The 12,908-nt window shown below is 28.3% G+C and overlaps 1 protein-coding gene across 1 annotated transcript; it reads left to right on the plus strand.

The window, feature by feature from the left end:
• Positions 1 to 4,313: 4,313 nt before the first annotated feature.
• On the plus strand, positions 4,314 to 10,292 carry LOC123305253 (GRIP and coiled-coil domain-containing protein PFC0235w-like). The gene is made up of 2 exons (XM_044886917.1): positions 4,314 to 6,997; positions 7,034 to 10,292. Exons 1-2 carry the CDS (start codon positions 4,317 to 4,319, stop codon positions 8,706 to 8,708), a joined length of 4,356 nt encoding a protein of 1,451 aa, XP_044742852.1. The 5' UTR covers positions 4,314 to 4,316; the 3' UTR covers positions 8,709 to 10,292.
• The last annotated feature ends 2,616 nt before the right edge of the window (positions 10,293 to 12,908 follow it).

A 12,908-nucleotide genomic window follows, 5' to 3' on the forward strand; every position in this document is an offset into this window, starting at 1 on the left:
ATTTAAAAAAAATATATTTGTTTGTATACTATTTTATGCACAGGTAATGTAAAATTGTAAGTTACTGAAACAATTGATTGTGTAGATAATGAATTTATTAAAATATATAATAAATAATTAAATAAAATGGCTTTACACCACTTGCATTCGAATTTAAAACTACTAGTTTATTAATTATTAAAATAATAATCACTGCGCTATGTTGAAATTTTTATTTTTAGTATTTTATTGTTTTATTTAAGAGTTATCCATTCAATCTGTACGCATATTTATTTTTATGTATGTTATTCATATCGTATGTTCTTTTTGAAATTGTACTTCTATGGCGAGGTTCAGAATGGATATGCACAATTTATCAATTTATGGGTTTATATCCATATAGAATACACATATATATAGGGTGGGCCATATTTTGATTTGTTTTTTAACTGACGGTTATTTTGTCAATTGGAACTATAAAGCCGTCTTTCAAGTGACAGAAATTCAGTATTATATTTCCTTGTGAACGAAATATGAATCCAATATATTTATTATCCATGGGACTATTATGTGCGGTGGGACTATTATGTGAAATACACAATTTAAGTGGCTAAGTGAAGCTCAAACCTAATAGAGGCTCAAAATCATAGTTTACCGTGACAAATATTCTTTTTGTCACGGCGTACTACCCTAAGTATAGAGTGGATAAAAAAGAACAGCGTTATTGAAGAATAATATAAATATTCTCTTTTATCTGCACTTAGTACACTTAGTAAGTAGTACATCGTGATGATAAGAACATACAGATTGTTTCCTCTAAGAGTAGATTCTTCTTATCAAGATTAACTACACTAAGTGCAAATAATAAAGGATTTTATCGTTTTCTATCTACACTAAGTGTAGTACACCGTAACAAAAGAACATCATGTAATGTAATTTAGTCTGAGTAATCATTTTACCCAAACAAGCCTAACACGTAACATTAGTTTAGTGAATGAAAGTGCTATCATCTCTTAAGTTCATTTTAGAATTCTTATGTTTCGGAATTGGATTAAGTTAATTAGAATGATGATTTTTATCACACATTTTCATTCGGGATGAAGAATTTCTCTATATCACGATATAATATGCGTTGGCTTAAAAAATTCACTTCGAAATCTCTGTGCTTTTACTACATCGAAATATATGTCAAAGACAAAATTAATAACTTAAGCGTGACATAGTTAATGGATAGCTCTTTAATTTTAATACTCATTTTGTGATAATACATTAATGACATAAGTAGATATTTTATTTTGTAGTTATTTTTTTTGTTGTTAATAAAAAATAATATTTTCAATATTATTATTATTTTAAAATTACCTGGGCTATCATTTGATATATGTTCAATTGTGGGGTCGTAGGAGCAATAAAAATAAGCGTAAGCCTATCAAAATTTTTATTGCTATATTATCTCTTGAATCTAACACATTTGCTTGTTCTTATTTAGTGGTATTTACTACCTTGGTACTATCTCGGAAATCTTTCCGTTATTTTATCAAAGTTCCAAATTTCTGTTTTTCCAATTTAGGAACACCAAAAACTGCATTTCTTATTCATATCTTGTGTTAAAATTGCGCCACCATGTTTGAAAAAGTACTTCAAAATGTTGGTTTTCCTAATAAAAAGCCACAAAAAAAATATATATATGCAAAATAAACACGCTTTGTTTCCATAAAATTTAATTAAATTTTAAACCTTTTTTATTCTCGCAAAAACGCTGTCAGTCAATTTGGTGAGGTAATATTGGTAAAAACAACAGTCGTGTATGTAATTATTATATGTAGGTATAAATAAAGTTTATGGTAGCATAACCTACAATTACTGAGAAAGCCATCAACAAATTCATGGACACTATACAACAAAGATACTCTACTCAAACAAGAGAATTGAAAAAATTTGTCAACAAAATTTCAGAAATTATAGCGTCACTGGTGATCCTTTTGCACCAAATTGTATTGCACGAAATAAATACAAACACATACGAAAATCAAACTCGCGCCTTAATTACTCTCGTTCCTCTATCACGGTGCAAAAGGAACACCACTGCCATTCTTTTACAGATATTTGGTTACATGGAGTTGAGTGTCCTTGCATATTATTATTTATTTTTGCCTATATGATGTCACATCATGGTGGCTCATGTTTTAGGTCACGTGATATACAGATTAAAAATTACGACTTTTAATTTTAATATAATAAAACAATAATGTGCTTTTATGACTCAAAATCAGAATATTTAAGTATATTTCAACATAAATTTTAATTTTTATCAAATTTCATAATTTATTTTTCACTAGCGAAAGTATTGTTTATTCAATTCACTTTTGAATAATAAAACTAGACTAAGGAATACAAAATTTCCGAACACTATGGTATTCTTTGCTATAAGTGTAATTACGATGAACTAATTCATACTGATGATGGCTACATGGTAGTCGAAATATCCTAAAGTTCTCATTTATTATCTTAGATAAGATTTTTAGGAGAATACATAAAAAGTAGTCTGGCACTGGCAACACTGTCACAATGAATGAACAAAAATTAAAAAAAAAGGTACCTAACTTCTTTTTACATAAAAAAAAAAAAAACAAGTTTGCCGGTCTAATATTGCTTATGCAAGAATAAACTTAAAAAATTTGACAGTTATTGATTAGTAAGTAATTAATGATTATTAATATTATACTAATTTTAGTATTGAAAAAATTATAACTTCTTATGAATACTTTTTTAAAAATATATAGATATATCATTATCCAGTCAAATTAGTCCATAAAATTTAAGTAAGGTTACAAAAATTCCCAGAGAGCTAAAAATTAGTATGAATGTTCAGAATACTATTATAAATGAATTGTGAAAAGTCCCCATCAATCCACCTTGTGCAAAAAATTTTATTGAGGGGGGAAGTTTGCTAAAATAGACTTTTCGCGTTTTTCAGCAAAACGGTGAGTTTCACAGCAAAAATAGTTCAAACAAAAATTATAGATAATCCGATTCTCTACCAAAAGTGTCTCTACACCTTTTTTCATAAGTATTGCAAATTTTCGTGATATAGTGGTTCAAAGGATTGAACAAATTATTTTTTTCGTAATACATTTTTGAACGAGTAAAAATATGAGGACTTATTTTTGATGAACCAGCTTCTTCTTCTTGGCGCTGTCTTTTCACAGCATCAATGCTACTCTTTCGAGTATAATTTTTTCGACACTGCACATGAATTTTTACAGGTGTCTGGTCTTTCAGGTACTCCGAAAATTCACCACCTCTTTCAATACTTACGACTAAAAGTATTTTGTGGAGTATGAGGCCTTTGAAACGAGGCAGGTATACGAGCATTACAACGCTGACAATTGAATGGAATACAGATGTTACTCAGGCCATGCTACAAAATAAAAATAGGGACGGATTTCTTGACGTTGATTTATATTCTAAAAATTTTTTAATTTGTATGTATAAGATATAGGGATTCATATTTTTACTCGTAACGGTTCAAAAATTTATATAAACGTGCATATTACGAATAAAATAATTTTTTCAATTCTTTCAATCGCTATATCACGAAAATGGCAGCACTTATGAAAAAAGGTGCAGAGACACATTCTGTAGCAAATTGAATGATCTACAATTTTTGTCTGAACTATTTTTGCTGTTAAACTCACCGTTTTGCTGAAAAACGCGAAAAGCCTATTTTTGCAAACTTCCCCCCTCAATAAAATTTTTTGCACAAAATGGATTGATGGGGACTTTTCACAATTCATTTATAATAGTATTCTGAACATTCATACAAATTTTTAGCTCTATGAGAATTTTTGTAACCTTCAAAGTGTAATTTGACTGGATAATCATTTTAAAGTACGATAAGTAATTTGATATTATTATAGATAAAGTAATCACTACTATGTTAAAAAATAACCATTTTGTAAAACCACAGGACTCGATAAGAAAATATGTCATCAATATTCAATTCAAAAATCAATGAAATGGAAGAAGAGATTTGCAAAATAAAAAATTGGAGCGATAAAAATATTCAAGAATTAATGCATGTAATTTCATCTGATCAAATTAATATAATCATTAAAAAAGAAATTCAAAGAATTGAAGATTGGTTTTCAACTTATTATCATTTTAAATCATATTTAATAAAACATTATAATTTCAAATTTGATAATGATTTGGAAAATTTAAAAATTAAACTGGATTTTATATCAAATTGTTTAAATCAAGAAGCAAAATTACAACAAAATCAATTTTATCCAAATGAAATGATGAATATAAAGGAAAATAATTTTGATAAATATATGCAGATTTTTGGTACAAATTTTGCACGATGTCTTTTATGCAAGAAAACAGTAAATGAAAATGTGTATAAACATGTTTTGGGTTTTCAACATCAATCAAATTTATTTGATTCAGTATATATTGAAATGTTGAATAGGTTTTATGTCGGATGGAGTGAACTTCCTATCTCATATCGAGTAAATGAAATCTTTTTTCTACCCCACACTCAAGGGCAGACTAAATGTTGTATTTGTAATGTATTTATTGGATATCGAGAACTAATTAATCACATAAATGGAAAGAGCCATCAGAGCAAAATTCCTGTTGAATTTATACAATTAGAATCAAAAGATGGAAAAGAAAATCCAGATGTTAAGTGTGATATCTGCAAAGTTGTAGTTAACCGAAAGCAGCTTGAAGACCATAATAATGGAAGAAATCATAAAAATAATTTATCCGGCCAATTGAATCTGCATCAATCAAATCATGGAGAAAAGAAATTAACAGATATTTTAGTTGAATATGATGGATGTAAAATTGTTGTTTCACAAAAAGAAGATTTAACCAATAATCTAATTCCGTGCGATATCTGCAATATTTTAGTTTCACGAAATAAACTAGAACAGCATAATATTGAAAAAAGTCATCAAAAAAATGTCTCTCAATTAAATCCGAATCATTCAAATTTAATAATAGATAAAATAACTGACAATTCTGTTAAATGTGATATCTGTAATATTGTAGTTTCACGAAAAGGCTTAGAAGAGCATAATAATGGAAAAAATCACAAAAAGAATTTGTCAGGTCAGTTAGATCAGCATCAATCAAATCAGGGAGAAAAGAAATTAACTGATGTTTTGATTGAATGTGATATCTGCAAAGTTGTAGTTACCCGAAAAGAAATAGAAGAGCACAATAATGGGAAAGACCATCAAAAGAACTTATCTGGTCAATTTCATCTCGATCAATTAAGTCATGGAGGGAAGAAATTAACTAGTATTTCGAGTGAGTGTAATGATTGCAATATTGCAGTTTCTCGAAAAGAACTTGAAGAACACAATATTGTGCGAAATGATCAAAAGAAATTAAATCAATCAAATGTTGAAGGAGAAAAATTGGCAGGTAATTCAGTCAAGTGTGATATCTGTAATATTGTAGTTGAGCGAAAAGAATTAGAGGATCATAATAGTGGGAGAAATCATCAAAAGAATTTATACTTATTAAATTCGATTAATTCAAATCTTGGTATAGAAAACTTGATAGATAATTCTTTTAAATGTGATATCTGTAATATGGTGATATCATGTTCATCTAACAATTTACAAAAAAAGTTAATAGAGCATATTAATGGAAAAAATCATCAAAAAAATGTACATCAAATGAATTTTAATAAACCTGTGGATACTGATAGGTGTGGAGTTGTTTCACAAAAAGAGCTAGAAGAACAGAAAAACGGAAAAACCCACCAATTGAATTTACAACAATTAAATCTAAATCAAACAAATCTTCCAGTGCAAGAAATGATCGATAAGTTTGTTCAGTGTGATATCTGCAATATTATAGTCGGGCGAAAAGTGCTCGAGGAGCATAATAATGGGAGAAATCATCAAAAGAATTTAAAACAATTAAATATAAAACAACAAAGTCTTGTAGTAGAAAAATTGAACGATAATTTAGTTAAATGTGATATCTGCAACGTTGTAGTTGGGCGAAAAGAGTTAGAGGAGCATAATAATGGGAGAAATCATAAAACGAATTTAAAACAATTAAATATGAATCAACCAAATCTTGCTGTAGAAAAATTGAACGATAATTTAGTTAAGTGTAAAATCTGCGATATTGAAGTTGGACAAAAAAACCTAGAGGAGCATAATAATGGGAGAAACCATAAAACGAATTTAAAACAATTTAAGTGTGATATCTGCGGTATTAAACTTTCACGTCAAGATCTTAAAGCGCATAATAATGGGAGAAAACATCAAAAGAATTTAAAACAATTAAATATGAACCAAGAAAGTCTTGTAGTAGAAAAATTGAACGATAATTCAGTTAAGTGTGATAGCTGCAACGTTGTAGTTGGGCGAAAAGAATTAGAGCAGCATAATAATGGGAGAAACCATAAAATGAATTTAATAAAATTATATATGAATCAACAAAATCTTGCTGTAGAAAAATTGAACGATAATTTAGTAAAGTGTAAAATCTGCGATATTGAAGTTGGAATAAAAAACCTAAAGGAGCATAATAATGGGATAAACCATAAAACGAATTTAAAACAATTAAATATGAACCAAGAAAGTCTTGTAGTAGAAAAATTGAACGATAATTTAGTAAAGTGTAAAATCTGCGATATTGAAGTTGGAATAAAAAACCTAAAGGAGCATAATAATGGGATAAACCATAAAACGAATTTAAAACAATTAAATATGAACCAAGAAAGTCTTGTAGTAGAAAAATTGAACGATAATTTAGTAAAGTGTAAAATCTGCGATATTGAAGTTGGAATAAAAAACCTAAAGGAGCATAATAATGGGATAAACCATAAAACGAATTTAAAACAATTAAATATGAACCAAGAAAGTCTTGTAGTAGAAAAATTGAACGATAATTTAGTAAAATGTAAAATCTGCGATATTGAAGTTGGAATAAAAAACCTAAAGGAGCATAATAATGGGATAAACCATAAAACGAATTTAATACTATTAAATAAGAATCAAAAAAATCTTGCAGTAGAAAAATTGAACAATAATTTAGTTAAGTGTGATATCTGCGATATTAAACTTTCACGTCAAGATCTTAAAGGGCATAATAATGGGAAAAAACATCAAAAGAATTTGTCCAAATTAAATCCTAGAGAATCAGATCATGCAAAAGAAAAATCTCAAAAAAAGTGTATTCCGGATTTTAAATTTGCTTTGCTTACATACTACCCAGTACATTTATTACAAAAAATGCGTAAATATGAAGGTAAAATTTATCGAAATATACAAATGATAAGTGAATCGAATTATCGATGTCTATTATGTAAAATGTTCGTGGATAATTTAGATGAACATATCTCAAAATCTGATCATTTAAAATTGTTATCCGAAAAAGATTTGATATTATCTGTGAACAAATTTCATAATTCATGGGCAAGTATTGATAACTGTTTACAATTTCAACAGAGATATTTTTTTCCAGCCAGTGAAACAATGATATCTTGTATCTTATGTGCAGAGAATATCAGTTACAGCAAACTTGTCGCTCATTTACAATTTCCGGAGCATAGTTTAAATGGATTGGAAATATCTGATTCAGTTACATCATTTAATTTAAGTAATAATACAATAAATTTAATAAATCAAACTAATGAAACGGTAAATACAAGTACTGAATCAATAACTTTAAAAAATCAAACTCATGAAACGGTAAATTCAAGTATCAAATCGATGAACTTAATTAATAAAACTAATGAAACGCTAAATTCAAGTACCGAATCGATAAACTTAATAAACCAAACTAATGAAACGCTAAATTCAAGTACCACGGCGGTAAATGTAATAAATCAAATTAAAGAAACGCTAAATTCAAGTACCAAGGCGGTAAATGTAATAAATCAAACTAATGAAACGCTAAATTCAAGTACTGAATCGATAAACTTAATAAATCAAATTAATGAAACGCTAAATTCAAGTACTGAATCGATAAACTTAATAAACCAAACTAATGAAACGGTAAATTCAAGTACCAAGGCGATAAATGTAATAAATCAAACTAATGATATGCTAAATTCAAGTACTGAATCGATAAACTTAATAAACCAAACTAATGAAACGCTAAATTCAAGTACCGAATCGATAAACTTAATAAGCCAAACTGATGAAACGGTAAATTCAAGTACCAAGGCGGTAAATGTAATAAATCAAACTAATGAAACGCTAAATTCAAGTACTGAATCGATAAACTTAATAAACCAAATTAATGAAACGCTAAATTCAAGTACTGAATCGATAAACTTAATAAACCAAACTAATGAAACGGTAAATTCAAGTGCCAAGGCTGTAAATGTAATAAATCAAACTAATGAAACGCTAAATTCAAGTACTGAATCGATAAACTTAATAAACCAAATTAATGAAACGCTAAATTCAAGTACCACGGCGGTAAATGTAATAAACCAAACTAATGAAACGGTAAATTCAAGTACCAAGGCTGTAAATGTAATAAATCAAACTAATGAAACGCTAAATTCAAATACTAAATCAATAAATTTAATAATTAATCAAACTAAAAGAACGCTAAATTCAAGTACCAAATCGACAAATTTAAGTTTTAATTTAGGTGCAGATAATGAATCAGATTCGAGTGAATATTTTACTGTGAGTGATGAAAGTGATACTGAGTCTCAGGAAGTGGATAATTCATCTTAGTATTTAACTATTAGTATCGCTATGCTACAATGGAGTAAAGAAAACAAGGTTATTTTCGGTGCACACAAAGACATAAAGTGAATAGATAATATTGGATACGATGAAAAATCAAAATGTTGCTTGACGTACCGATAAATACATCCAAGAACTTAGTATATGTCAAAAATAGTCCAATGTTATATCATTACGATGTGATTATAGAATTACTAAGATATTTAAGGTAGAATGTCTGTAAACCTACTTTTTTACAGAATAAAATAAAATTTTGAAGAATAACCGCCCTCTGCAGAATTGCTACGTTTAAATTATTTGCCTGTCTTTAAAAAAGATATTCGCCATCAAAGTTGAACCTTTTTGCCTGGGTTAAATGTACCAGTTGATTAAACCTGTCACATTGTAAATCATAACTTACAAATACTCCAATCATCTTAGGGTTTCACCTCGGAATCTAACGGAATAAGCTAATTTTTTGTACAAACCTTTATTTTGATAGTACAAATGTTGTCTCAAAAATCACAATTGATAACGCCTTCGCGTCGTTAGATATTCAAGGTCAAAGGTATCGAAAATCAGTTTTTTGTTAATATCTCATTTCTTTTGCGTTCAATCGTATTAGCATTTATTATAAAAGTTGTAGAGGATAACATTTTCTACAAATTTTGTCTGAAACTTTTTTTTTGTATGTTGAACCGTTTTTGCAATAGAGGGCGCAGAAGGTGTTGCGCTAACCTTAACGAACTTTAATTCTGGGTCAATATTTACAAATATAAGATATTAAATAATCATTTAAGTAATATTTAATGAATGATTATGGACAAAAACCGCATAATAGACTGGGATTCACGATTGACCTTATCTATTATACAGTTTTTCACTTAATTATCGATTAATTATTACTTAAATAATTTTTTAATACCATATATTTATAAATATTGACCCTGCACTAAGGTACGTATAGCTCAGTGCTCTATCTTCTGCTTCCACTATTTCAAAAACGGTCCAACGTATAAAAAAAGCTTTCAGACAAACATTATCTCAGCGATACGTACCTTAGTGCAGGGTCACTTATTTTGACTAAGATGATCGGGTTAAAATTTGTTTACAGATATTTTTTCAAAAACAACTTATTTTATTCGTAATTTATTCGCGGCTCCAAAATATTGAATTGACCTCTACTGATTTAAATATGAAATAGGAGAGATGGGTATAAAGTGTAGATATTATCTTAGAACATATAATTAAATGATATAAAAAGGGAGTTTTTACTAATTGACTTTTCGAACTAGAGTTATGATTAATCTCCGTATACTCGCGCGTTGGTCTCTCACAGACTGTCAACACTGTGATTTTGCGATTTTTAATAGCTTCTTCATTTGTTTTTCACCATTATTTAGTGCGATGCAAGCGCTGGAGTCGGGTGGACGTGTGTTACTGTTAACGGTCCGTGAGACCGCCGCATGGCCGCGAGTATACGTGATACCATTTTAGGGTATACGTGATACCGTTTAATTACTGATTAATACTATTTTGTGCTATTTTATTATTTTTGTTACTTCCATTTATTATTTGCACTAGAGTGATACTCATCCGCTTCGCTGGGTTTAAAAGTAAAATTGATAAAGATTGCTCTCTGAGTCTCACTTATCCCCTTTCTATAACACTTGAAATAATGGTCAAGATTGTTTTACACAGTTAAAATATATGTATGGTTTTCTATTTTTTTAATAGTATAAAAGTCGTAATTATTCATTGAGTCTATCAGCAAAGATGGCCGTGAAATATTTCAAATTGACTATTTAACACAAACAGAAGATTTTTTTACAGAAATCTGTAATTTATGGTAATGTCAAATGACTACTTTTACAGAAATCTGTAATTTATGGTAATGTCAAATGTCAAATTAAATTAATTTTTTAATTTTTTAAAATTTTTTATTAATGTATCTTTATAAATAATATCTCATGTGTTATTCTGAAGTATTAGCTATATTGCTGTACAGTTTCATTACAAACCATTCACTAGTTTTAGCGTGAAAACGTAACAAACATATTTGATATACATATCAGAGATTGACGATGATAGGAAAAAAAGCTAACGTAATTTGACCGCCCACAAATCGGTTTAATTAATTATAAATTTCTTTTAATCCATTGTTCGTCGTTTGTTCTTTCTTGTTTGATCATTAAAATTATTTGTTCGATCGTTGTTTATTTATTATTTATTAAACAATTATTTGTCACTTAGTTAGCCCACCATAGTATTGATGTCCACTTTTTACTTTCTTAATCAATGAATTTAAGGAATTATTGACTGTTCGTTTATTATTAGCAATTGTTGGATTATAAATATTTCAAATTAATTAATTATTTATTTTTTTCATTTATTCAATTGCAGACGCTTTTCTTCTTTTATTGCGCATGTGCGCGTTGTCTATATGTCATCGCCAATGTTGAAATGATAAGCGCGGGTTTATTGATATCATTATGTAGATTTATATTTGAAAATATATCTCTTTGTTTTGATTTGAAAAATTAATAATCTTCTGAGATAATTACAAATTTCGCAAAGGAGAGAAGGAATTGAATTAATTAAAAAATTAATTAATGTGAAATATTTATAATCCAACAATTTCTAATAATAAACGAACAATCAATAACTACTTAAAATACATTGAATAAAGAGGAAAAAGTGGAAATCAATACTATGGGGGGCTAACTTAATAATTAAAAATGTTTTAAAAATATAATATTAAAGAAAGAAAACCAAAAATAACTTGTAACATCATAATAATTAATAATTAACCTCTTGTGTCTTACCTGTTTAGTTCATAGAATATGAATTATACATAGAGAACGCGAGGGATCTGCTAGCCTGTAAATGGATGCGATATGATGAATGAGAGAGAAGACTGTCGGTGAGTTCCCCTGTATCCTTGTTATAATCATATGTACATATATACTTATTATTTGTTTAGTAAGTATAAGTATATGCATTAGATAAGGACACAGAGGAACTTACTGGCAGTCTTCTCTCTCGCTTTGAATATCGCATCCACTTACAGGCTAGCTTCGCTATCTTCATATCTCTATTGTTAAGTTAGTAGTATTTATAAGAAAGTATATATTGTGCCTCATAAAGAAGTGTTCCAAATTAACACAAGAAGTTCGAACCAGACGTTAATCTTGGGACACCCTTTATTATTATTATTTTTATTTTTATATAAAAGAGATCGAATTTTACTTATTTTATATAAAAACTTTAATAAGAAAAGAAAAATCTCTGTTAATTTTTTTTAATGAAAATATTCAATTTGATTTTTCATGAAAATTTAAAACATTTTTTTTTAAATAAATAAAAATCGTTGTATATCTTTAATTTTGTTATATTTTTTAAATTTTCTATCCTATTTTTTCTTTCAGAGCAAAATTATCAATTAATTTTTTAGTAAAGGTAAGTATTAAATTAATTATATTGTTATATATAAGCCGGGTGGCTATGTGGATATAGCACTTGTCTTTGAAACCAATGTACGCTGGGTTCGTATCCTGAAGTGGTTAAAATTTTTACTTTAAAATTAAATGAATTTATAATGACATTTTTTTCACTCTTTTTATAGTTTAAATTATCCATATTACCCGCCCTCTTGCTATAAATAACGTCAATTATACATGCGTCATAAATCACTATTCTGTCAGGGGGTGGACATTAAATAATCATAAATTTATCTTACGCTTTAACGTCATGTTCTCCTGTTACAAAATATTAAAAATATGTAAAAAAATGGCAGCTCCGCGATCTTAGCACCTCATGTGCGGAATTTCGATTGACCAATTATACCATCTGAAAGGTCAGAAATTGGTCATAAAAGGTCAGTTGGTCTCATTAATTGGTCAGCATCAGAAAATTTTTTATTAAAGATTAAAGTTTTTCAAGGTCAATTAATAAGTTTAGCACCTCATTCGCAGAAAAAATAAAAAACTCCACCTATGCGCGATCGGGAAGCATTCGCTGATAATTGGTCAGCTAATATAAATAATTGGTCAGTTTAATTTAATATTAAAAAAAATTAAAAAAGTTGTCTCTGTCGTAACGCGCATGCTTTGAGCCGGATGGTTTTATCAGGGCAGTGAGTACTTACGCACAGCTCTTCACTATAAACCAGACAGAGTAGGGGAAATATTTTTTTTATAATTTTTTTTT

This window comes from Chrysoperla carnea, chromosome 1 (genome assembly GCF_905475395.1).
Source record: "Chrysoperla carnea chromosome 1, inChrCarn1.1, whole genome shotgun sequence".
Lineage (NCBI taxonomy): Eukaryota > Metazoa > Arthropoda > Insecta > Neuroptera > Chrysopidae > Chrysoperla > Chrysoperla carnea.